The following is a 25,837-nucleotide window of genomic DNA, read 5'->3' as shown; positions in this document are numbered from 1 at the left end:
AAATAGTTCGTATGGCAGCGAACCAAATGAGCTTGTAGCCTCAAGTGATAAGAGCATTAACATGAGTGCAGATGAACTTGCAGAGACACTGTATTCACGAGTATCCATTGTCTTTTTAATTGAATTTGTTTGGTTTCTAATGTCTTGAAAAGTCTGAAAAAGCACCACCAACGTCACTCTGCTCCCAAAAGATGAGGGTATACAAGCCATAAAGCGAGGACACCAAACATAGTCCTCCAAATATACAGGCTGACATGTATCCTGCCACCCAGAACCCGTTCTTCCACCGTCTTGTGTCTTGTCCTGCCCCAAAACGCCTGTCTAGATAGCCAAGCTTTTCACTTTTTCACTTATCCCTTGCCATCCCCTCCCACCTCTTCTTACATACCACCAGTCCAATTCCTCCACGACAAGATACAATAAACAATGACAAGAGAAAAGAAATAGTAAAGGCATTAATATAAAGGATGGGCCAGGTCGCCAGGATGGAGCCGAGGGAATGAGTAAAAGGTACATGGGGGCTCTACCCCTTGGGAGGCGTCAGGCGTAAGGGAAAATGATGTAGGACCGGGCTGGGCTGAGAAGCCCACCGGCCAGTAAGTCTATAATGAAGAGCAAGGCGCATATCGCATCGTCGTCTCAACATGATGAAGGAAGGGCATGGTAAATGAACGTTTCGAGTTAAGGGCTCATGCGGAACGGTTTTCGTAGTGGTATGCTGATCACCGCGTCGTAGTGGTTGGTAGGTGTGGTCGTCACAATCCACCTGAAGGGTATCGAAGTTTTAAAAAAGAAAAATGGTGCACTGGTGAAAAGGTATAATTTTTTGTGGTTGTTAAATGTTTGGGCATCAGCTTAATCAGTTCCATCCAAGAGAATTCTCGGCAGCTACGGGAGCGGAGATGAAAGCTGTGCGGGCAGAGTTACCCATGCCACTACGTCCACTGCCATGGCTGTCACGGCCACCAGGTCGAGCTGGTGCTTCACCCTGGGGACCCTGAGCACCGTAGTTGGAGAAATCACGGCTCATAAGTGCGCCGCCCATGAGAGCAGGGCTGCCGTTGCCATTGTACTGCATCTCGGAAGATCGCTGGCTGCTGCCAATGGAGCTGGCTCGGCGATGACCCAGTTGCTTCTTGCGCTTGTATCGGCGGGCAACCAGGAACATGGCAGCACCATACATGACACTAAGTCCGACAGCGCCGACAGCAATACCAGCAGTAGTAGCCTTCTGCTTAGCCGTCTTGTCACCCTCGCCACTGTTACCGAAACCATCATTGCCGCCGCTACCGCTGTCATCCGAATCGCCACTGTCAGAGCTGGCACCATTGTCGGTGTTGCCAAAGATATCGATCTTGTTGTTGATGACAGAGGTCAGGTTGCGAACGATCTCAAGGTCGTTGTTATACAGAAGAGAGTTGGGTGTCATCAGATCAGCCTGAAGACTATCAAGCATGTTCTCAGGGTAGTGAATCTTGGCCAGAGCAGTGATGTAACCCCATTGAGACTGAGTATCCATAGGAACAATCTTCTCGATCAGAATACGGTCCTTGCTGAAACCACCAGCATCAGCAAGACCCTTAGGGAGGTATTTGAAGAGCTGGGCAGCCGCAACAGTGTTACGGGCGAGGAACTTGTAGTTGAACGGGAAGAGGAAACCGATTTGAATGGCACGAGAGCCCTCGGGGATAGGCTTGTTAGGGTCGTTGGGCAGGATGACGCGGGGAATGTTGGCTGGGAGGCCGGTAGATGTCGAAGTCTCAGTGGCCTGAGTGGGAGCAACGGGAACAGAGGTAGGCTCGAACATGATAGTGGTAGGCAGCCAGTTGTTGGTGTTGGTAAGAGTAGCAGTAGGTCGGATGCTGGTGATGGGATCGGCAGCGGTGGGGACCAGGGTAGTAGGAATAGGCTCGGGTTGGGTCTCAGTTTCGACAGGAGGCTGAGAGGTGGGCTGGATTGTAGGCTGCACCTCAGAGACAGTCGGGACAGCCGCGGAAGTCTCTTCACCATCGGTTGCAACAGGTGCGCTCTCAGTTTCAATTCCAGTGGCAGGACTAGTAGGCTCCTCAGTGGCAGGGCTCGTGGGCTCATCGGTAGCAGTGCCATTGGTTTCATCACCAGTTTGAGTAGCAGGGAGCTCAGTAGGAGCTGAGCCAGTAGCGGTATCAATAGGCTCAGTAGCAGGCTCAGTTGCGTTTCCAGTGGGCTCCTCAGAGGCAGCGCCGGTGGCTGTGGGAGCAACGGTAGGGGCCTCTGTCACATCCTCGGTGGGCTCGGGAGCGCCAGTAGTCTCAGGCTCGCCAGTGGCAGCAGGCTGGGTCTCAGTGCCATTAGCAGGCTGGGTCTCGGTACCGTTGAAAGGCTCAGTGGTGGGTAGAGGAAGCTCAGTCTCAACGGGTTGAGAACCAACACCGGAGGTCGCATCAGGGATGGTAACATTGGGCGACTCAGTGGGATCAATAAGCTTGGTGTTGGGATCAATGAACGATGTAACATCGGGAGATTCACTCTGGGATTCCTCAGGAGCAAGCGTGGTTGGTATGACAGGAGACACAGTGACGGGGCTTGAAGGCTCGGGCAAAATAGAGGTAGCGTCAGTAATATCTGTAGGGATAGGCAGAATATCGGTCTCATCAATTGGAAGCGTGGGCTCAGGAAGGATGCTGGTGGGGATGATATCAGGTAGGCCAGTGGTCTCGGGATCAGTCACAGGAGCTCCAGAGACAGTTTGCTCAGAGCCAGTCTCTTCACCAGCAGCGGATGTAGGCTGAGCCTCGGCAGGGAGAGTATCAGGAGCTGAAGTTTCCTCAGGCGATGTGGTCTTAACCTCGGATGGGTCAACAGGGAGGAGAGAGCTGAGAAGGGTTTCAACAGGATCCAACAGACCATCCTTAGATGTTTGAGCAGTGCCAGGGGCAGCAGTAGGCTCATCACTTGGAGGGCTCACGGTGGGAAGAGTCTGGCCCTCAGTCTGAGGCTTGCTTTCCTGTTGCTGGGGCTGCTTCGTGGGAGTTCCAGTCTCCTCTGGCAGAGGCTCGGACTCGGTCTGATCAGGCTGAGGATCCTTAGTCTCGCTGTCAGCAGGAACAGGGAGAACTGAAGACAAGAGTGTCTCAACGGGATCAAGCAAGCCTTCCTTGGTTGTAGGTGCAGGCTTCTCAACTGAGGGGCTCTTGGTCTCGCTGTCAGCTGGTTGAACAGACTCTGTCTGAACAGGGGCAGGCTGAGTCTCCTCCTTTGGTTTGCTGGTCTCAACGGGAGCAGGCTGGGTCTCCTCCTTGGGCTTGCTAGTCTCGGTGTTCACGGACTTAGGCTGCGTGGTCTTAGACTCAGCAGGGACAGGAAGGACGGAAGACAAGAGAGTCTCGACGGGGTCAAGGAGACCCTTCTTGGTTGTCGAGACGGCTGGCTTGTTGCTGGGAGTGCTGGCGGGTTGCTCAGCGGGTTCCGTAGTCTCGACAGGAGCAGGTTCCTCAGTCTTGGACTCGACAGGCTTTTCCTTGGGGGTGTTCACAGACTCGGGCTGCTTGACAGCCGGTGCTGTTGTTGCCGCAGGTTGGGTCTCCTCTTTAGGGGGCTCGGTGGTGACAACAGGCTCCTCGGTTTGAACAACGGTCTCGGTCTCGACTGGGACAGCTTCAGTTTCTTCCTTGGGCTCGGCAGCCGATGTTTTGGCTGGCTTGGTAGACTTGACGGCGGTCTTGCTGGTGACAATACCGCTGGGTGCAAGGAGAATGCCTGTATCGGATTCGGCAAGAGCATCGGTAGCTTCGGCGGGTTCGGTTGTCTGGGGTTCCTCAATGGCCATGCTTGTCGTTGTGGGTTGGAGAACAACAGACGGTAGAGCGCTGGCACTGGGGCCAGGGCGTTTGAAGCCTAGAGGGATAGTAGGATCGAAGTTGATACCACTCTCCTTATCTCCATTGGAAGCCGTGTCATCGTTGTTGTTGTTGTTGAAGAGGCGATCAAGGAATGAATTTTGAGGGTCGCGCTTCTCGAGGTCGGGAACAACCTTGTTTTCTGGCACTGCAGGGGCGGCGGCGGCATTGTTTACGACTTCTCTCTTAACTTGTCGGGGGTAGTAAATGCGCGGTCGGTTGGCTTCGACAACAGATGAAGAGGCGAGAGCCAGAGCCAGGACGAAGGACTTGGCGTGCATTTTTGGTGTTGGTAATTAATATGTTCGGGTGTATACTGGACCTGTTGTCAGATGGGTGCGGTTGTCATCAATGTCGTCTAACTCACTGTCAGGGTTGGGTTGCAGCGAATGTACTTGACGAATGTCAACGAGTGTGATCTTCCACCCATGTTAGTAGTTATTCAGGATGTGGACAACGCGGTTGTTGGCCATCAACAGTTATCTTCATTCCATCAATCCGTCCCACTGTTGATAGCCATGGCGACCAAGTCGTATATAGAATCAGGACTCACATATAGTTTGCGTAGAGCGTATGTATATGCGATTCAAAAACAATTCAAAAGAGTGACAGACGAAATATCGTCAATGATTCGAAACAGGCGCGTGTCGTTCAATAATGATCCGCAACGGCTTTCCTCGGTTTGGGTTCGATGTCTTGACGGACAGTCGAGTTGATTAACGGTGAGATTAAGTCAATCGTGTCGTCGACATTTGCTTATCGAATTGCGAGAACCTCCTGAGGTCCTACTGGTAGCGAGACTCGGGGTGAGTAAAGGAGGGTAAGTCGTAAACGGGTCTCGCGAGGGATCGGTTTTCAGACGCAGAAGCGCTGTCGAGAATCGAATAGAGGACGACGACGCCTTTGATGCTTGTCGTTGGAGGAGATGTCGATGTGGAGAGAGAGAAACGAGAGAACGGGAAGGAGAATAAAGAGTATGTAAGTACTAGATGTAAGAAAAGGCTCGACTGGAGAAAAGAAGGGACAGCGACAGGGCCAACAGCAATGGAAGGAAGGAATGAAGGCGAATGGGAATGGGGAGATGGGAAGGGCATGGAAACACGACAGGGACAAGGGGACGGGGATCAAGGGGGTGTGACCCAAGCATGGATGTTGATGTGGACCTGAATGAGAGTCAAAGTGTGCCCTGAACTTGAACTGAACTGAGATGCACCTAACTCAACTTGGCTGGCGAGCGGATACATGTCCATCTGTGCAACACCCAACCTATTTTTCCAGCGCCAATGTCGCTGGACACACTGGACGGCTTCGTGCTCCCGAGCTCAACTCGCATTTTCAGGTGGACCTGGCCTGGGGAGACGACGGTGACGGGTGAACAAAGAAAATGGAGATGACATCCACACCACCCCTGGAGCTTGAGCTTGTATGGGTGATGGGTACTCGCAGCGAGGGCGACAGGTACAACCAATGCCGTGACAGTGGCAAGGCCAAGCAATGTACCAAAGAGCTTGTTTCAAAGTATAGCGCTCAGCAAGACACACGATGTTCTGTCGGCTGGAGAAATGTGCTGCACGGTACAGCGTCACCTCGGGGAATGCTTCAACGCCTTCTTCACGCATTGTTGCAATCTCTCGGGATCTAATCTTGCCTCCAAACCGTATTCCTCACAGAGGCTGCGTTCGTGAGCGCCCTTGGCCGTTTATCGTACCCGTTGAAATGATTCGCGACGGTAACGGCCAGCGGCGCCAAAAGTCAGGCTAACCCCTCTCAAGCCCCAGGGTTCCAAGGTCATTAGGGAGAACCTGTCCAGGTTATTGGCCATAATGGTGGGCTGTCTAACTCAATTGAGCAGCACGGAGAGCGAACTGCCAGCACAATCGCTAGAACTGAAATTGCGCACTGAAGAGAAGGGGGGTTTGCGTTGCGTTGCGTCCGTGAACTAAGAGCCAGGGTGTGGCTGAGATTGCTTTGTTGCGACGATGACTACTGCATTCTTTGCAGACGGTGTCGATGCCAGGGCATGGCACAGTCAGTCAATCAATCAATAGTTCAGTAGATAATTTGTGAATAAGCGGCATGCAGCAGAGTCTTCGTGCCTCACTCAATAATGAAAATTGATGCAAGCGCGCCGTATGTAACAGTAATGAACCGGTATGTTGGTGAGCCATGCCATGCGATGGTGCGGCATCAAGGTACATAACAAAAGCAGAGTCGGTCAGGGACATGGCATACCATGCCATCGAGGCTATGCTGTAGCAGCTGTAGCGGCAGCTGTAGCAATATTCAGCGGCGTTAACAGACCATGTCGTAGCGTCGAGTCCCAAAACACTGGTCGTGTCTCTTTTGTGCCGGGGGGGGAGTCAAGTTCAAAGCTTGTGGAATGTGAATCAATTCTGTGGTGCCGAGGGGATGACGAGTTGTGCGAGTTGTGAATGGGTGTAAAGACCACTATGTAAGGGTGCCCTGAGATAGCGTCATACATATGATTGGAGAGATTGGGTTTTCGACGCTCAGCAAAGCCTAGCTCCATCTTGAACAACTCATGTCCCCATAAGCTGACGCGCTCTCGCCCATCTAATCCATCTTGCATAATTAAATTATGGAAGCAGCTTGCGTGTGCACGTTTTACAACTCCAGATTTTTTTCTTCTCCTTCTTTTTGTAACCGGGGACGTTCCGAACTACGGGAAGCTGCTCCGTGTGTAAAAGTCAAATTGTAAGTTAGTTACAACTTACCAGGTAGCAAGCAAAAAGTATATCGGTATATCTATGTACATACAGAGTACTCTGTAATGATACTAGTCGCCGTCTTGGTCCAGAGTCTTCAAAAGGGGTCAATGTGACCATGGCGATGAGATGGAGTTGAGAAGAATCAATCCAAGATAGATGCTTTCGCTTAGCACTTACACGCCGTATCGACCGTCTTCGGTAGTTCATACCTCCATGAAATAAGAACAAGGTCCCTCCCGTTAAACCGGAGATCCAATGCGTGGCTGGTGTGCAACAATACTTGACAGTGGCTTCTTGATAAGCCAACGAAAGACTCTGAAAGATGAACGAGAGTGCATGGGAGCGGTGATGCAACTGCCCAGAGCGGTTTCACACGCGACTGGCAGATTGAGGCGATACAAACTTGTCTTTTCAACGATACTCCCAGATTGCGTCAGTTCTCCTGTGAATCAAGGTACTGTGTAGTACCGATCATGTAGAAACTGCTAACCACAATCAGTAGGCTCCCGACTGGTAGACCCTTGGCAAAGCTCCCTGTCCCTAGTCTACTACGAGTTAGTCGACAGCCTAAGAGGGCCACCCCGTGGCATGGCAGCATGGATAGCGCCATGATCCAGGAACCAAACTGCTATGGAGTCGAGCGCAGGGGAGACACCAATTGCACCTTGGTGACAAGATGAAAAGACCCGCTGGGAAAGACTTAGCTGCACCTAGCTTGGTCTAGGCGGCGCCACTTGAACTCAAGCCTTTAATTATAATGACCCTGTTCCTGGCCGGTCCGTGGCATGCGAACAGTAATACCGTATCTGGGCCAGTCTCCCTTGTTTGCTGCGGGTCCGACTCGGCAGGAATCAAGTTGATGAGGTTGATTGACGATCACGGCTTTGATTGAAGAAAAAGGAAACACATGCATGCGTTGATCTGATAGATGACAGTTTGGTGAGCCATGTCTTTCGCTTCCAAGGCCTCTGAACTGCAAGCGAAATGACATTGCAGCAGAGTACAATGGTGGCTTGACAGGGCCGTGATGGGTAAGACAGCGTTCAAGATAACAAGAAGAATTGTTCGTGTTCATCCCCAGACTCACTCGAGTACATAGATGAGTACAGGGCGTGGCTGGCTTCAATCCAGAGCAGCGAATTCTCTAACTCCACGTGGGCGCTTGAAAATGGACAGAAATACAGCGCTTCGGTTGGTCAAACTGTCCCCGAGATTGCGCGTCAGTCAGTAAATATTTCCTCTATTAAATGTCTCAGCTAACAAACTCTGCACATGGTTTTCTCGTGTCGTCGTAGCGATGTGTAAGAATTATTCCACGATTGGATCGGTATGACCATGGATTTCATCTCAATTTTCCTGTCACCATAAATGATCTACAGATGACTCCGAGATCCTTCCTTGTTAACGTTTGGGGCATGCCTGGTGGACCTCGAGGACATTGTCATGGAGGTTATCAGCATCCGTTGCCATTCCTACTTTACTCTGTTCATCCCTACATACTTATCATCACATCCAATCTTACGTGCAGACACCATTGTTACCATGATGCCGTCTGTGCATTTTGCTTCTGTTTCTTGTTGCTACCGTCACATCTTCTCCCTTTCTTGGGTGTTACTCGGCTGTTGTTAGTCTTCCGTCGACCCGCATGAGCCGTCTCCGCGTGTGTTTCCCTACCTACCTACCTATTCATAGAATACAATAGATACGCCCGTTATACTATGAATGCATTATAGTAGGTATTTTTGGTGCCCCGCCATCATATAGTCAGTGCATAACAATGGAACGGAGATTGTTTCCATACACATTCCTTTCGCCCTACCCAAAACTGCACAGCCACTTACACAATCATCGTCACTTTGACTGACTGGACTCGCGAATCATGCATGGACTCACCATCTGAACTCACCTGAAGCAGCCAGTATCAATAGCGGCCGTTCTGGCTTCGTCAAAAATGTAGCGAACGATTTTAGGCTCCTGACAAGAGGAATCACAGTCCAGGGGGATTCTCGCCAAATTAGGATGACCATGACCTAATTTGGTCCCAATCTAACAGGCCCTCCCCTGTAATCCCCCTAGGAGGTGTCGAAAAACATGAGACGTGAACCAGTGGTTTAACAGCGAATTTTGGTGGAGGCGGGTCTCATGTTTTCTGACCCCCCGAGGTCCCCCAGGACAGCTGCCGTATTGGTAATTTGATCATTTGACGCCATCTCAACACCAGTTGTTCGATTCATGTTCTCGTCAAGATATCCGCTTCGTTTGTTTCTACCGTTTCTTCCTACCCGACTTCGGCAAGGTTCGCTTCTGCTGATCGTGATGGTTTCGTTGCCAAGAGCCTACAAAGGCGCGTTTAATCTCACCAAGTCTCCATAGCACCTTGCTGGTCACAACTAATCCAGCTGTTTTGTGGTTCAGTGGAAACTACGCTGTACTTCGTCTTATTATAACTTTCTCAACTAAATCGGCTGTGCAAACGGCAACTACTCTACTACTATCCAAAAATGCCCGCGCGCCTACACCATCATCACTACTGCACACAGACCATGGCATGCCGTCGCTACCTACCGCTCTTGGAAACAGATCCAAAAGAGATTTCTGGCTTGTTTTGGTCAACACATTCCCTTACCAGCCCACTTGGCTTGGCGTCTTCTTATCCATGCTTACAAGTGACTCTGTCTGAAACGAAACGAGTGACCTACTGAGAAACATTTGAGGGACAGGTGACTCGGAATCATCTCTCAGCGATTATCCCTCCGATTCGGCTGGTCCAAGCTAGAGGAACAGCAGAGTCCCCTGAGACGAGGCTGCCAACGGCTCGTCACGCTTACGGGTGAGCTATTATTACCTTTCTAAACCGACAGAACGAAACTTCTAGACTTGATTGCCAGCTGAGCTTGGAATACGTTATTCTCAACCGGTCTAGTAGGCTCGGGACGAAAAGCATGTCTTGTGACAAGTGTCAATCTAATCTGTTTCCTCAAAGCGTGACTGTCTCGTTCGGTCAGTCCGAGAACTATGATATCCTGACTTCTTTGTCCTCGCTAGTTGTGGCACTTTCTTTGTTGTCAGTCGTGATGCTCGGTCTACAAGGCTAGACCCATGGAGAGGGGAGGTTGAAATCTCAGCCTCTCACTACGGCTGTATCTTGTCTCACTTCTTGTAGGCACTAATTCTGCGAGGGAGCTTTATTGTTTTGATGTCCGAACATATGTCTCTCCGACTTCATCTGTGCCCTCACAGCTGTCCATTCGGTTGGCATGCCAGCGTTGCCATCTTCGTTATGGCTGTCTTGGTTTAAAAACGCGAACGTCTGTCTCTGACAGTCCCTGCTATCTTGATTGGAATGCCTTGCAAACCAAGACATATCATCCTTTGTTCCTCCTTTACTTCAAAGTGGCGAGATGACCGGGCTATTTACTATAGTGCCTAACGTCACATACACTGACGGGGCTTGTAAATAGTTCTGCACGGCTGGTCTCCAAGTCAAGGATCCATGATGCAGTAGTAATATGTGGCTCTATTCAAATTTCTTCTTCAATAGAGATGGTGTTGGTGTTACTACATAGCTTTGTCTCTCTTTACCAGACTATTCCTACTACAGAAAGTCGTTGAGGACATAGCTTGATGGTAACGGGAATTTGACCACGACCTTATTTCGAATCACTCTTTACAACAGTCTGTTTTTGTCTCTGTCATAAATTCAGTGTTTCCTTTCTCTTATGTCAGAGCAAGGGCCCTGCCTTATCACTCACTCATGGGAATTATCGAGAGAATATTTTGTGTCAAGCTTTTGGTGTGCGTGTACCTTGAACTGTGAATTATGGATATCGGGTATTTCGATATATCGCCTGTGAATTTGCAGCGCATGAGACGTGAGTTGTCGGAAGCAGTATTGTTAGTCGGAAGCAGGTTTAGGCACTGAAGTGTTCTTTGTGTATCTAGTGAATAGATTGCTAATGACGGGATGGCTCAGTTGGTATACCAGAAATGATGCCATCATAATCACAGTGTAAGACTAGACTTGGTATTGTTATCGAGTGATATGAATCGAGGTGACCATTTGAGAGTTGTATGTATTAGCATTCATTGTATAGGGTAGCAGCATTAGGATCCAGACATCATCTCTTTGTGTCTATGTAACAACGAATAACTAACTCCTACTCACCGGGTCGCATGTGTTTATTTGTTTCGTCTATGCAGACAGAGAAGTGGGTTCTTGTTTATGTTTCGATAGATCTCACCATTAAAAACAAACATCTCAATGGCATACGTTGAGATGTGGATGGATACGCATTCTTTACTATTACTTTGGGCACTTCTTTTTGCTCGTGTTCAATACTAGTTTGGTACTTAGCTGAGCTTATGGCCCAAACTCAGAGCACTAACAACACAGACCAAACTTCAAGTTACGAACTTAATACATGAACTCATTTATACGATACTTAATTGTCAAACGTCAGATGTTCGGGGATCCACCCATCTCAACCGGCATCCGATCTGGCGACGGCCGGCCCCACCTCATGCCACTTTATGTGTCCTCATATATGATTCGTGTGAATTCAGTTGTTCCCCCACTGCGTCAGGACACGCAGGGTCTTGTGCTGAATTTGGCTAGTGGGCTTAGAGGTTAGCACCTCGTTCCATACAGGTCAAGCTGGAATTTATCTACTCTATCATGAGCCATCAACTACAAACGGAGGACTGACCTCCATCTCACTCTTTTACAAACCAACGCTACAACCATGGCCCGTCGACAGCACTTAACTTTGACCTTTATACTGGTCCTAGGAGTCTTTTTCACATTGTCTTATTTCTTCTCTGGTCCTACACGCAGTGTCCTTCTTCCCAAACTTCAAAATGACGTTGAATTGCCCCTGAAAGAAGCTTCTCGATCTGAGTTCGTGGCCGACCTCAACGCTATGCCTGCGGGTCTCCTCCAGGGCGAGTCTATTGCACCTAAGCTTGAAAACGCGACATTAAAGTATGTTGTTTGAGTTTAAACCTACATACAACGTGCCACTAACACACCTTCTACCAGAGCTGAGCTCGGCCACGCGACGTGGAAGTTCCTCCACACAATGATGGCTCGATTCCCCGATAAACCGACCAAGGAGGATCGTATGGCACTCGAGACTTTTATGCACCTCTTCGCCCGACTTTATCCTTGCGGCCAGTGTGCGGAGCATTTCCGACAGCTGCTTGCCCAATACCCTCCCCAGACAAGCAGTCGCAACGCAGCCGCTGGTTGGCTGTGCTTTGCTCATAATATCGTCAACGAGAGGGTACATAAGCCTCTGTTCGATTGTGAGAATATCGGAGACTTCTACGATTGTGGCTGTGGTGATAAGGATAAGAAGGAGGGCGTTGAGGGTGTCGCAGGTGAGGGGCCTGATCAAGAGCTGCACAAACACTAGAATACTTGTCTATAAATCAGATATCGATGATGCACGAGTAATCTGGACAGGAAAGAAACCCGCATATACTGGTTCCGGCTGGACCGGTCTGTTCATACATAGCGTGCTGCAACTCGAATTGCTTAATGATAGAACTGCGTGCCTATAAACATACATTTAGAGAGTTCAAGAATGAATCGTTCTAGTAATAGCGAATAACTCGGGTCATGAATTTGAATAAGCTACCTAGGTACCTATTTTATTGTAGGTATGGATGTCTTGTTCTATTGAGTCCAGATCACGTGCACAATCACGTGGAGATAACTAGCCATGGCGGCTGCGCGTTCAGAGCTGCCTTCCTGAGCTTCAGTTAAGCTACAGTCTTCCTCCCCAAGCAAAGACCAACAACAACGAAACATTACGACTCACGACGTTTGACCGACCGATTGCCCCTTCTTCCTACAACTTTGAACAAATTATCAAAAAGATCGGCATAATGGAATTTGGCAACGCTGGAGTGTTGAATGAGGGTGCGTTAGGAACCCTTTCGTCATAGCTATCGACATGGAAGCTTACAGTGTCGCTAGACGGTATCCATGTAGATATGGATCGTCTCAAGAAGGGAGAGGTTAAGTGAGTATTGAAATGTGTTTCTCATGGTCTTGTGCAGCTTACTAACGAGTCTATAGCTTGGGAACGTCGATGTACGTAACTCATTGATGATGCAAACGACATGGCCTAACAGTTCATTAGTATGGCAGTTACTTTCAAGGATGGTGTCATTCTGGGTATATATCATCGTCCCCAATGGAGATGCAGCTAATAACCCCTGCCCTCTAGGTGCGGATTCACGAACAACGACCGGTGCCTACATCGCAAACCGAGTGACAGACAAATTGACGAGAGTACACGACACCATTTGGTGCTGCCGATCCGGTTCAGCTGCCGATACTCAGGCTGTCGCCGATATTGTTCAATACCAACTTGGACTGTTCGCCATGACCAACGGAAAGCCTCCCATGACACAGACCGCTGCGTCAATCTTCCAGGAGATTTGCTACGCCAACAAGGACCGCCTATCGTATGTCCCAACACTACAAGTTTGACCTCCATATTATATTGATTACTAACCGCCTTCTGTAGTGCCGGTCTGATTATTGCTGGTTGGGATGAGCGATTCGGTGGTCAAGTCTACTCCATTCCTCTGGGTGGTTCTCTCCACAAGCAGGCGTATGCCATTGGTGGATCCGGATCGACTTACATCTACGGCTACTGTGACGCCAACTGGCGAGAGGGCATGGAGAAGGACGATGCGGTCAACTTCGTCAAGGGAGCTTTGAGGGAGGCCATCAAGTGGGATGGCAGCTCCGGTGGTGTTATTCGTATGGTTGTTCTCACCAAGGAAGGAGCAGACCGACACCTGTACCTCCCTGACACCGACTACGCTGTGCGGCATGAGTAATGGTCCTTGTTGAACAGGACATGATGAGGGAGGGGAATAATGACATAGCATTAGTAGACTCGCCATGACAGTGGGCGCCTGAATAAAGAAAATAAATTCAACACTATTAGTAATCTTGATGACAAATGAACTGAAAAGTTGACCTCTAGAAGCTTATAGCAGACGAAATTAGTAGGTCACTTTATGCTCCTAAGACTATGTTTGTTAGACTACTTATTTTTATGTCCTCAGACTTGGGCAGCTAACTTTTCTGCTACCCAGCAGCCTGCCAAGGATGTGATGCTTGTGTCAACTTGATAACTCGGGCTTGAGCTTGAGCCCGAGTAAATGTGAATCCGGAATTAGGTTGTCAATACGAAACACCCAATTTGATTATCGTGCACAATAACATGCATATGAGTTGAGGCGGCTACATAATTGTTCACCGCTTTTCCTCGAACGCGGCTTGCAAATATAATTGAGTTGGTGTCTCCGGACTTGTCGTAGAGTGGATAATAACAAATGAGAGACCTACGTTATAGGTATCTCGTGATGGAGGGCGTTGGATCTGATAAGGACAAGTGCCATGTGCTCGAAAAATATAGGCTCCCCAGGCACGTAATAGAGGATAAGGTAATTGGGCCTTATCTAACGATTCAGTCTTTGCTTGACCGCCGCAATACGTGATTCAAGTTTCGTATCCGTGCTTCGAACAACACCACAAGGAACGAAGTTGTGAATGAAGCACGTGTACATACATGAGGAGGCAGGGAAGGTTGTCGCTCGCTTAAACGAACATCTTCAAAGGTTCCGGGGTTGGGAATAGTTCCATGTGATATTGTCGATGGCCCTGCATTAGACTACAACTTGAAATAGGCTGTACCCGATATCGGCTTTTTACAAGCAGGAAATAGCGCAGGTGGTGGCACGACGAAATAGAGTATAGGTGTTGCATGGGAGGCACAGTAGTCGTCTTGTGATTTAAACCACGCACTCTGTGATGGCAGTTGAGTTCCTTGCGTCAGTGGCGAGCTGTGCAGACCGTGGTTGAAATGGTGAACTTGCAGATAGCCGGCAGTGATTATCTTACTCTCCACTCATCTTTCGAGAACTTATCCATTACCAAGAGACATATTGATGGGCTCTTCGAAACACATATCGAGGCTACATATAATTGTGATGATACTGAAACTGAGTTGCACTTACACCAGCTAACCAGTCAGGTACGTTATCTAGTGGGTAGCAAAAAAAGACCTTCTAAGTCTTAGGTTATAAAAATAAGTAGTCTAAGAGCTATAGTCCAAGGAGCAAAAAGTGACCTATTAATTTCGTTCCTTATGCTTCCAGCAGCCAATTTTTCTGAACCCTGAGGGTTATGCCATAAGGGATCATGGTGTTGCGATAGGCTTAACAGAAGCCGTTTGAAACGTTTTGTTAAGCGTTTTAGATGTCAATTTCTGTGTGCAGTTTTGAGTTTTAATAAACCTATGGTTTACACGCATAGGTACTCAAACACAAGCGATCTACAACTGTCACCTTGGAGAAACGTGCCCACGTGCTTCGAATCATTGGTTCTAGAACGTAGGGAGGGGCCGGCGGTGGCTATAATCAACTATTCGTAGCATTGTTATGGAATAAACTGTTGAGAGAATGCGACTATTGTGCAGCATTTGTTATTAAGGTATCTATCTGTCACTTCTGTTTTCTCACAGGAGCCTTGATACAGATAGCAGCAGGTTTGATCTCTAGGTAGGTAGTTGCCAAACCCCTGATCTACAAACAACTAATATCTGTTTGGGAAGGTGTGGTTTAAACAAATGACCCAGGAGGACACAATGTATCATGCCTGCCTAAGCGAACCGATCAACATGGGAAGGAAACAAGTGGTGAGATCCTTCCCTAACACTCGGGCATGTTAGTGGGGAACAGGAGTGATCCAGACAACACCTCCCTCGTCGGAGACTACCTATGAAAAGTAACATGGACGAATTTTTACTTCCCCATCAATTAAGCATACAGACTCCACGTTGACCTTTCTTTTATATACATCTGTTCACTAAGCCCTGACAAACCCTGAGACGTTAATACATAGTACACATGATTGTGTTGATGATCAACTTGTCTCCATCCCAACTCCACCATTGAGAGCTCGAGCCATTATCAACAGCCACTCGCCTGACTTGGTCTGGAGAGAGACCCCTACGCTAGGAAGATTCAGATCCAGACCAGCCCCAGTGAACGGACCATACGATTATCTGGGCCAAGCTATTTTGGTCGACCGAGCCAAAACATCCCTCAGAGCCGTGTCATTCAATTCGCTGCCGTACCTCTTCCCTGGACTCGGTTCGACTTGGCTACGTTTGGGCCAAGATTTGCCGTTGTGTTCGTCCAAACCTCAGGCGTTCGCTTGCGCGTCTCTTTTCAACATTTCTGCGCCGCTGCTATTGCCCACTATTCCCTAGAGTCAACTGCCTCCCGATCAGATATGCTGTCAAACCTCGAACGATTCCTAGTTTCTTATCCGTACACCTAATAAAGATCAGAGCACGGATACTCAACACATCACTGTAGTTCCTACATCCTCTCAGACATCAAACATCAGGCGATCTTGTGTTTGTTTTCCAACGGCGCTGATCAGAGGAACCCTCGACTATCTCCAGCCTGTACCCTCTGCTCCATTGGCCGCATCTCGCCGTCTCCGTCGCCTTCGTCTTCGCCGGAATACGCGCAACCTGTTGATTCTTGGCCTTGAGATCACGCTTCAACATTACCAAAAGCAGCCAATCATTGCCCATCAGTTGCTAGCTGTTACCTTTAACTTAATCTCTCCCTATCAAATTCGGCGGCTCTTCAACAAGCATCTTACACCTACCTCATGAATCAGCCATACCACATCATATCCCGCTCTGTCGAACCTTGCGCGTAGCTCTCTTAATATTGTTGCGTCATCTGTTTTCTCAGCGCTTTGTCCTGCTTAATCGAAATCTACCTTTAATTTGTCCGGTCCTCGGTAAGTGCAATTTGTTTGCTTCACTCTTCATATGTTTTATGTGCCTGGTGTCACGAGTGCCTTAATCTACAACTTGCCCTTACGTATCACATACATCGTCACTGTTCAACACACGAGCGTCGCATTCAGCCTGTGAAACATGGACGAAACCCAACGACGGACGGGACCTGTCGCAAAGAAGCGGACAGCAGGACGGCTGGAGATGAAGACTGTCAGGGACCAAACCAGCCACCCAAACACCTTTGAGTCTCTATGGGCTGCACATGTTGCTGGCAGGGGTGGTGACGTCGTCGGCCTGTGCTCTTATCAGGACGGATGCAAATCTACAACGCCACATCAATTACCATGGTCGACAGTGAACGCATCAGTCCGCTCTGTGCAACGACACTTGGTGTGGACTTGGTGTGGCAATTCGATATCCGTATTGGCCCCTCTGACTACATCTTCAAACGTCTATATGGAGTTTTGCAATGAGCGCAAACCATGTTTTCTGTCTTGAATGACGACGAATAGTTGAGGATGAACCCTCTTCCACAGGGGATGATCGACGACGAATGACACCTTACACCCCACTCAACAGGAATTCCCTTCTCTTGAACGGATTCTAGAGACGAAACTGAGGACACGGATCGCATTGGGGCACTCTCGAATAGTCCAGAAAAAGAAGAGGGAAAAAAGACCTCAGGACCCTGACTTGATGAACAAGGATGCGCCAATTAGGTTCAAGAGATGCATCACTGAGTCGCTTCCGAGATTTTGTCGGGGAGAATGAATCGGCGCAGCGCGGACTTGACCCCACCATCCACCCGGTCGCCAGCTGCCTCGACCACACGGTATCCGCTGGCTCGCCCACGAGGGCTGGTGAGGGGCGAGTCTTGTCGCATGGATTCCAGTCCAGTCCAGTGTTAACGCCTAAACACCTACTGGACGAAGCCTGTTGCTAGTCAGTCAGCCTGACCTTGACTCCCCTCACTGGCCCCAGTGACTGCTCGCTCAGCCTCTAAAATCTCCAGCATCTGTCGGGCTTGTCCTTGTTCTGACTCCAGGCGTCCCCACCGGCCCGATCCTCTCCCCTCCTCTACCTTACTCTGTCCCCTCCATTTGACTTGATTCTTTTCGATTTCCTCAACTTGCTTGCTTGTCTTGGCTACTGGCATCGTCATCGCCTCCATTTTACCCTCAACCCTTTCTACACACCTCATATGCCCTGCCAAGCGATATTAACTGCCTGCAACATTGCTATCTGTCTGTGATCTTGACGACTAATAATTTGTTTTTGTCCTCTCCCGCAGTATACTTGCCTGCTTACGATATTGCTCTACGTTACCAACCTACTCTCTGCGAGACCAGCGACAACACACGATACCCCTCCGCCCAAATTAATAATTACATACACCCCGACCTCTCGCCCGATAGCGATGTTATGGCAGCTGTGATCGGCGACTTCATTTCAGACACCACCTCATATCCTCATAACATGATTGCCAACCCCTCCCTTCAACACCACCACTCACACGATTCTTCTTCATCCTATCGATCTGGTAGCCGATCACGACACTCCACCACTCCTCGAGCCCAGCGGACAGCAGAGCTTGTCGACTTTAATAGCAACCATAGTTCTACCACGTGGTCACCTGCGACAGCAACAGTATCTGTATCGACCTTGGAGTCTACATCTACTCCAGCGTCAGCGGGTCACGAAACCACCCACGTGTCGGCCACCGGCGGAGCCTCACGCTTCCCTTCCCCGCCTCCGTCCTCATCGCCTGCTGCTGCTACCGGCCCTGCTTATGCCGATGATGCAAAGAGCTCGTCTATGGCATCTGACGCGAGGGACTCTGGTCCCCTAGGTCACGCTACGCGGTCCGGCTCAGTTTCACATACTCCTGCTGCCCAGCAACCATCTCCCGCATCCGACGATTTCCAAATATCCAACCCAGCTTATCCTCTCTCTGGCGCACCCTCGCAACCGCCAGAGCAGACAGTTATACATATACGTGACTTAGCACATATTCAGAGTCTGGCAAGCGCCGACCTGCTATCTGGCAATGGCGGATCCGGCATTCTAAACGACCCCCCTCTTCAGCAAATGAAGTATGAAATCAGTGGCATGCCCATAGGGGACATTATCGAGATGGTGGCTGCGCTATTAACAAAGATCACTACCACAAACGATCTACAGCACGATGCGATGCAGCGCAATGTTGCTCACCAGCAGCAGGCCAACCAATCCGGCGACACGAGCGGTGGCTCGATCTCGTCCTTGAACCATTCTGTTCTCGCCTTCCATGGCAAGAATGTTCCTGCCATTACTATCCTCAGCTACCTGTCGAGAATACACAAGTACTGCCCCACCACTTACGAAGTATTCCTTAGCCTTCTGGTATATTTTGATCGCATGACAGAGCGAGTCAACGACATGGTTACAAAAAATGAAGAGATTCGAAGGCAGTCGCAGGCGCAGCAAACGAACACAAAGATACCTCAAGACACTCCGATGCGTGGCGAGGGTATGAATGACACAGATGAGAGCGATTCAGACCTTGCGGATGACGATGATGAGGAGATGGCCGATTCAGCTCGACAAAGCCGTGCAAGCAACAACAAGGGGGCTGCCACTCCTACCGAACACCCTGCCATTGCTGCTGCAACATACTTTGTTGTTGATAGCTTCAACATCCATCGTCTCATCATCTCTGGCGTGACGTGTGCAAGCAAGTTCTTCTCGGATGTTTTTTACACCAACTCGAGATATGCCAAGGTATGTATTTATGTTGGGCAGCCTGTTTATGGCCGATCAGATGCTAACAATTGGGCAGGTTGGTGGACTGCCACTGGTTGAATTAAATCACCTTGAACTCCAATTTCTTCTCCTCAACGACTTTCGTCTCGCAGTTCCAGTGGAAGATCTGGAAGCGTACGCAACCATGTTGGTCGAATTTTATGCCCGGGAAGTGGTAGCTAAGCAAGCAGGTGCTGGGAGTACCGAGTGAATGAACCTACGAGGTACGAGCTGGACATGATCAGTGTCTTGCAAGCTGCCTGTTCACGATGGCAAACGTCGGCCAACTGCGCTATCGGGCGTTGTTAAGTCAAACCCGGTGACACGGCAACCGAAGACGTCCATGTAACGTGAAACAACCACAGGATTATATATCGAGGAATGATTGGCCTTTGCTACATACTACTGGTATATGAAGGCCAAGAGCAGCAATCGACATGTATCGATTGGCCTGTTTTCCACTCTGGACTCATTGATGGCTATGGAAAGGTGCGCCGATCAATGTATGAGATTCAGAAGGAGATGATACGGATGGGGGCCTGGAAGAACCATGCCTGGGGCTGGTTAAAAGAGGTCACTTTGTACGAGTGCATTGGACACGTTTAATGACTTGATGTACGGATCGTGATGGCAAGCAGTGGACTGCTCAGTGGATCTGTGTTTCTTGCGTAGACTGGAGTTCTTACACGGATACGGAGAGCCAACGGAGGTAACCTGTTGGTTGGGAGATTGGAGTTGTGATCCCTCATTAATTCCCATCTCGCATCGGAGTTGGGGGTGTTTTGGTAAAGAAGCATTTGCTTAATTATATATCACCGTTATGACTAGCAACTCAAACTCCTGCGCCGTTTCGAAATGACTGACAGACAATGAATGTGTTTGCTACATACAAAGAGTTACATGGCTCCACCTGCAGGCGATTCAGCGTTCAAAGTCTCGATCTGGAAGACTCCCAGGTCTTTGGATGGTCAAAACCAATGACTGCGTCTCCCATCTTGAAGCCGATCTGCCATTTTCGCCAACCAGGCCAGAAATTCTCATATTCACCAGTCGAGTTCCCCTCTTCGTCACGATGCTGTTCGACATCAAACCAACCCAACTTACACTTGGAGCTCGATTGATGTGGAACAATAGAGCACCATCGATCAGTGCCAGGGAGCTCGCCTTGGCTCCCGGTCCCCTCAGGAAGCGGAGGAAAGACAAGAGTGGGGTCAAAGCCAAGATAATTAAGCCATGATGTTCGAAACGGGAACGAAGGCGTGTACCCGACGGGCTTGAAGGTCGCTTGGAAGAAGGGAGTGGAAGAAGGGACTGCTGATTCAGAGAAGCCTGAAGTCGGGTCTGTGGGAGCTGTGTCGTTAGGATATACTTTTACGGTTGTCGAACCGTCCGTGTTGTTGGTCCAAATGAACTCGGCGACATGCTTGGGAACATTCCAATCTGGTCGTCAGCATCAGCAAAAAGACACAAAGAAATACTCAGGTCAACATACTTTTCCTTCCGTTATAGCAAGTATGTTTCTGTGAGACATAAATTCTCGTGATCTTGACACCTTTTCCTTTCACTCTTCTTCCATTCTCATCATCCTTCTCATAGCCAAACATGCCCGGTGCCAGGATAAGCTCATCGTATGGCCCGACGGGAGACTCCGTGTATCTAATGATTTGCATCATACTCAAACCTCCAAGAGGTTTCTGGTCTTTAGCAAAGCTTGAGTTTGCCTCGAGAGGGGAATATGTCATATCGGGAAGGTTGCCCGCTTGAGCGCGAGACGTCCAGAAGAGAAATGCATAGATGTCGCCTTTGAGAGTCCATGGCGGAGGAACAGATGGGATGTTTGAGTCTGACATTTTCGCAACGATTAGAATGATGATAATTGTAGATATACAGATGGCTTATGTTTTTATGCTGATGGTCATGTGAAAGAACAACTGTGGTGTTTTGGAGTTGGTGAACAAGAGGCCTTGCTGAGGGTATCAGAAAAGTTGTCCGCTAGGAGCATAAGAGACTAAATTAGTAGGTCAATTTAGGCTACGTAGACCAAACTCTTTAGGTCATTTATTTTTGTAGTCTATAACTTTAGGGATCGACTTTTCTGTTACCCTTTCGACCTAACAATGTGAACATGTGCCACAGACCCAAAACGGTACAACATACTTAGCCCCTGCTTTCAACGACAATCTATGCCTAGATTTTCTAGATATCCCGATCCCAATCTGCTAATCAAGTCGAAAAGTAAAGAACATAAAATTTTAGTAGTAGTTTTTAGGCTATATTTCCAAAGACTGTTCCTATCAACATTCTATCGTGTTCACATTATCCTGTCCTACCTGGCTGGTAATCTGGTTGTCAGATCCTATAGTTGCACACTCTACTTCCAAAGACAACAACAACGCAGTGCCTTCTGTACGTAATAGTATACGGGCATGGCACAGGCCTTATTGCAAGAATGATAGACCCTCTCTTATGGAGTACACTATATTTTTTAGACTATAATCTCAATGACTGTTTCTGTCAACGTTACCCATCTATCCCTCCTCTCAGATTCTCAGGGGTTTACCACCTTGTTCCTCCTATTTTGCAACGCCCTATAACAGGTAGGGCAACGCTCACCAACCACAGTTGATCCAGAGGGCAAAGGAATACCACAATCCTGGCATGCACGGTTTGCGAATCTGGGCCGATCATCTTCGATCTTCCTTCTGTCCTTTTCACACCGTTCCATTGACCGGTCCTCCCCAGGATGGCTCCTTAGCCAATAATAGCATCCTGAGCAACAGTCTCTCCAGAATCTCGTCGTGGGGAGTAAGACTATTTGACAGTTCGGATTCGCACATGTGCGTTCGGCGGGAACTTCAGGCTCGGGCTCTTCTGAGGGTTGATCCTTAGTAGTGCGTCTTTTCTTCTCCTTATGTCTCTGCCGATAAACTCGCTGGATGGCCTTGTGACATTCTGTACAGCGAGTGCACCCAGTTGCCTTGAGATTTTCGCACCCTTCTTCAACGCATGTGACGTACAGTTGTGAATATGCTTCTCGACTCTCTGCCCGGCGAGTGCGCCCATCAGCATTGCAGCAGGATTGGCATTTGGTTCTTGAAATCACCCTGGGGTTTTCACATGCTGGAACCGCACAGGTTTTGCTGTCCTCGAAGAGCGAGAGTCTCGGTCGCTTCCCGGGGCCTTGTTGATCTTCCGCCAGGTCATCCTGTTCAGGATCTCCTGGTCGAGCACGCTTGAGCTGTCGGGTTTGAGCCTTTGCAGCTGCCAGAGCAATCATGCACTTGCGAAAGCTGCAAGCTTGTCCATTCGTCGTTTCCCGCCCACAAATAACACATGGCTTAGATGTCTTAGGATGCAACCTTGATTTGCATGGCGAACACAAATTGCCCATCGAATTTGTAGGTTTTTGGCATTCAATACAGATTCTGTTCGCTTTGAGCACGCGACACTTGTGGCATCTTTCATTGCCAGACGCGTCGCGATTGCAGTCAACGCACGAGGTCGTTGCTTGACGGTTTTGTACCACCAGCAACGCAAGATCGACATCTTGCTTGGTTAGACCTGGGTATGCTTCAACACGTTCGTGTGCACGGCGTCGGAATTCATCCCAGAATTGCTTGCTCGTAGTCGAGGCTATCGAGCTGCGTTGACTGTAAAGATTCTGGACAATCTCGCCTGCCATTTCCTTCACTTCCGGTCTTGAAGCCAAACGCCGCAAGATAGTTCTGTGTTTCCAAACCTGTGAAGATAATGCGGCTTTGTAATGTGGTAGGATATGTGCCAGATGAGACTGATCTTTCGATGCTGATACGACTTTACGTAGACGAACGTCGATAGCTTGGGCGGTTCGATAGTAGTCATTGCCGTTGAGGAAGTAACTAGCTCCAGTTAGGAGGTCCCATACCTCTATAGAACTGTCTCGATCCAGCTGCTCCTCGACATATCGAAAGCAAATGTCTTGCTCATGTTTGAGCCAACGGGTGTTTCCAGCGGAAGACGCCTTATCTTTGTATTCAGCGCCTTCGAAAAGACGCTGAATTGACATACTCGGCGGCGATACTGTGACCTCTCCTTCAAAGAGCTTCTTTGACCGCGTTAGCATAATGTCAAATAGCATCTTGGAATCAGCGGTAGCATCGTGCCACTTCCAGACGAGATCCGATGGGGCATAGAGGCAAGCCAGGTATCCAAGACTATACCCTGCCAGCGACGGTTGTGTTCTTCGAAACCACGTCATTGGGCCGAACCAGTTTGAAGGGGGCGGAAGGATGCTGTCATCAATCAAGGCTCGTTTCAAGTTCTTTCGATAGATATGTTGATCGAAGGGGTACTGTGACCACTCCGCAATCTTCATACCAGGAGCCTGCTTTTTCAACTTCAGGAATTCTTCTGCAACCCACTGCATAGTATGGCCATGCGGTTTCTTCGAGGACGGCGGGCCAAAAGCCTTCTGCAAAGAAAAGTGTGCAAAATGCTGTAGTACGCCGTTGTTGCACTTCATAGCCAAAGCCCAGATTTGATCAACTGTCGCACAGCCGTGGTTGACATGCCCCTGAAAGACGACATCCCCCTTGGAATCGACGACCGAAACTTGCAGGAGGAGGTCGCCGGCAGTTTCAGTGTCTGTGAAGTAAACGTCCTTTTGATCTTTCAGATCACGAAGAAATTCAGTCTCCTCGACCGTCATCCCATCGTAGCCCCTTTGGGGATTGGAAAAGAACTCAGAGGCCTCTCCTGGTGTACGTATTGCGGCCATCGATAGTCTGCTCAGTGTGCCTTCCACGGCCTTTCGCACGGGTGTAAAGAGGGAAGATCTATCAACCAGCTCCAGTGCATGTTCAGTACACAGTTGTGTCTCCAACGCAGCTGGTTCCTGACAACTAGGAGATTCGCACATCTCACGTGTACTCCCAGGCTTCTTCCACCGTCCTGAATTGTACATGGAATTTACCAATGTCCTTACAGCACCGCAGGTCTCACAGACCATGGGCAGGCTCAGAAGGGATTGATAAAAAAGACCTGGAGTTCTGAGTGAGATATGTTTGACGACCGTGTTGGCAATTGACACAGTCTTCTCAGACGGGCAACTCAGGGCCTCATATGGCCCTGGGCATCTAATCCCTTCTCGATAGCGCAAAAAACCGTTGTAATTGGGCCTCAGCGCTAAAGACCGATGAGCAAGTGGATGGTATGATGTTTGGGGCTTCAACTTACCAAGTTTTTGTAGATTGTAGGACAAGATGTCTTCCTCCTTTAAGAAAACCGCGTGGGACAAAAGCTGAATAAATTAGTCGCTGTATACACTGGAACGTTTCGGATTTTATACCTTCTCATATATATGTGAGCTGTTTGGTATTAAACTTCGGCGCGGCCCCCTGGGTAGTTCTTCGCGAAGACGATCCTCAGGGTTTGATAACAGATCGGGATAAGGTATATCCAAGTGTTGGATGACATTGATATACGTTGTTGCAGAGTCCGTCATATACCGATATCCGCAAACCTCCTCAACGTTGAATTGTAGAAGTGAATGTATAGAACTGGTGAAAATAGCATGCTGTGTACATATGTGTATAAGCAAGTTTTTTCGTCGGTTACTTATACGCTGCGCTCCGTTTTGATAAGTACAGGATGGAAATGGGCAATCGCATTCGAGGCCTTCGTGCTCGATGCTGTCGTGAAGATTCAGGGCCCAATCTGAAAACTTCTCAGTACTTCCTTCGCAATCTTCATGCAAGCAAGCATGTTTATGCTCTGCATGCTTGGCTTCGATGTGCATGAGCAAGGAAGATTCCAACACATACTTTGAACCACAATGTTCACACGTATATGCTGGTGTTATTTGAACCTCTGGATCGTTCCTTGTCCGTTCGTACTTGAAAGGACAAGCAGCGCAGACTTTGATGTGTTTCAAAAGGGACTCTCTGTCTTCAAAGACCTTTTCACACTGATGACCGTGGCAATCATTGTAGTTTTTGTCTTTAACGAGTTCTTCGTCTTCTCCAACGAGTTCTTCGTCTTCGTCTTCGCCTTGGTCTTCGCCTTGGTCTTCACCTGCAACGAAGTTTTCGTCTTCGTCTTCGTCTCCAACGATCTTTTCGTCTTCAACGAAGCTTTTGTCGCCCTCATTGTTGGTGCTTTGCATTTCGCAGTCGCTGTCTTGTATTTCATAGTCGCTGTCATCGGCGTTATGCATTTCGAAGTCGCTGTCACTGTCATCGCTGTTGTGGATTTCATGGTTGGTGTCATTGGTGTTATGCATACCATGATCGTTGTCTTCGTTGTTGGTTCCATTTTCGAGCCTACGTGAAGATCGTAAGGTCACCATAGTGTTGTCGTGTTATTGTCAACGGAGTTGAATAAGAAGGATGGTATAAATGATAGTTCAGTAGGCAAAACGTAGGTATCTACACTACAGAAGAGATACATTACAGGATATGATAAAATGTTATATGAATATTTGCTTATGGTCTGTATTCTTTATTCCTCCGTTTGATACAGACCCGAATTCTCTACGAAAATGTTTGACCAGGAAGTGACAGCTAGGTTTGAAAGAATTCCATCACAGAACCTCATCTACCTAGGCAGGGATGTAACAAACCGACAG

At 48.7% G+C, this 25,837-nt stretch overlaps 6 protein-coding genes across 6 annotated transcripts; 3 read left to right on the top strand and 3 right to left on the bottom strand.

Annotated features, from left to right (window-relative positions):
* Positions 1-859: 859 nt before the first annotated feature.
* On the bottom strand, positions 860-4,159 carry FPOAC1_008061 (uncharacterized protein; the record flags this gene model as incomplete). Its single annotated transcript, XM_044852507.1, has 1 exon — positions 860-4,159. One exon carries the CDS (start codon positions 4,157-4,159, stop codon positions 860-862), a length of 3,300 nt encoding a protein of 1,099 aa, XP_044705177.1.
* Positions 4,160-11,349: 7,190 nt separating this feature from the next.
* FPOAC1_008060 (uncharacterized protein) lies at positions 11,350-12,021 on the top strand (the record flags this gene model as incomplete). The annotated part of the gene is made up of 2 exons (XM_044852506.1): positions 11,350-11,588; positions 11,646-12,021. 2 exons carry the CDS (start codon positions 11,350-11,352, stop codon positions 12,019-12,021), a joined length of 615 nt encoding a protein of 204 aa, XP_044705176.1.
* Positions 12,022-12,496: 475 nt separating this feature from the next.
* PRE3 (Proteasome subunit beta type-1) lies at positions 12,497-13,462 on the top strand (the record flags this gene model as incomplete). Its single annotated transcript, XM_044852505.1, has 6 exons — positions 12,497-12,530; positions 12,588-12,633; positions 12,690-12,704; positions 12,754-12,788; positions 12,841-13,081; positions 13,144-13,462. The coding sequence occupies 6 exons, from the start codon at positions 12,497-12,499 to the stop codon at positions 13,460-13,462; spliced, it is 690 nt and encodes a 229-aa protein (XP_044705175.1).
* A 4,466-nt stretch (positions 13,463-17,928) lies between these two features.
* Positions 17,929-19,444, top strand: FPOAC1_008058 (uncharacterized protein; the record flags this gene model as incomplete). The annotated part of the gene is made up of 2 exons (XM_044852504.1): positions 17,929-19,212; positions 19,271-19,444. 2 exons carry the CDS (start codon positions 17,929-17,931, stop codon positions 19,442-19,444), a joined length of 1,458 nt encoding a protein of 485 aa, XP_044705174.1.
* Positions 19,445-20,161: 717 nt separating this feature from the next.
* FPOAC1_008057 (uncharacterized protein) lies at positions 20,162-21,083 on the bottom strand (the record flags this gene model as incomplete). The annotated part of the gene is made up of 2 exons (XM_044852503.1): positions 20,162-20,673; positions 20,726-21,083. The coding sequence occupies 2 exons, from the start codon at positions 21,081-21,083 to the stop codon at positions 20,162-20,164; spliced, it is 870 nt and encodes a 289-aa protein (XP_044705173.1).
* Positions 21,084-21,984: 901 nt separating this feature from the next.
* On the bottom strand, positions 21,985-23,989 carry FPOAC1_008056 (uncharacterized protein; the record flags this gene model as incomplete). The annotated part of the gene is made up of 3 exons (XM_044852502.1): positions 21,985-22,044; positions 22,361-22,523; positions 22,731-23,989. 3 exons carry the CDS (start codon positions 23,987-23,989, stop codon positions 21,985-21,987), a joined length of 1,482 nt encoding a protein of 493 aa, XP_044705172.1.
* Between the last annotated feature and the right edge of the window lie 1,848 nt (positions 23,990-25,837).

The sequence above is a fragment of the Fusarium poae genome, chromosome 3, assembly GCF_019609905.1.
Source record: "Fusarium poae strain DAOMC 252244 chromosome 3, whole genome shotgun sequence".
Taxonomy (NCBI): domain Eukaryota; kingdom Fungi; phylum Ascomycota; class Sordariomycetes; order Hypocreales; family Nectriaceae; genus Fusarium; species Fusarium poae.
This window is presented reverse-complemented; position numbering and strand designations above follow the sequence as displayed.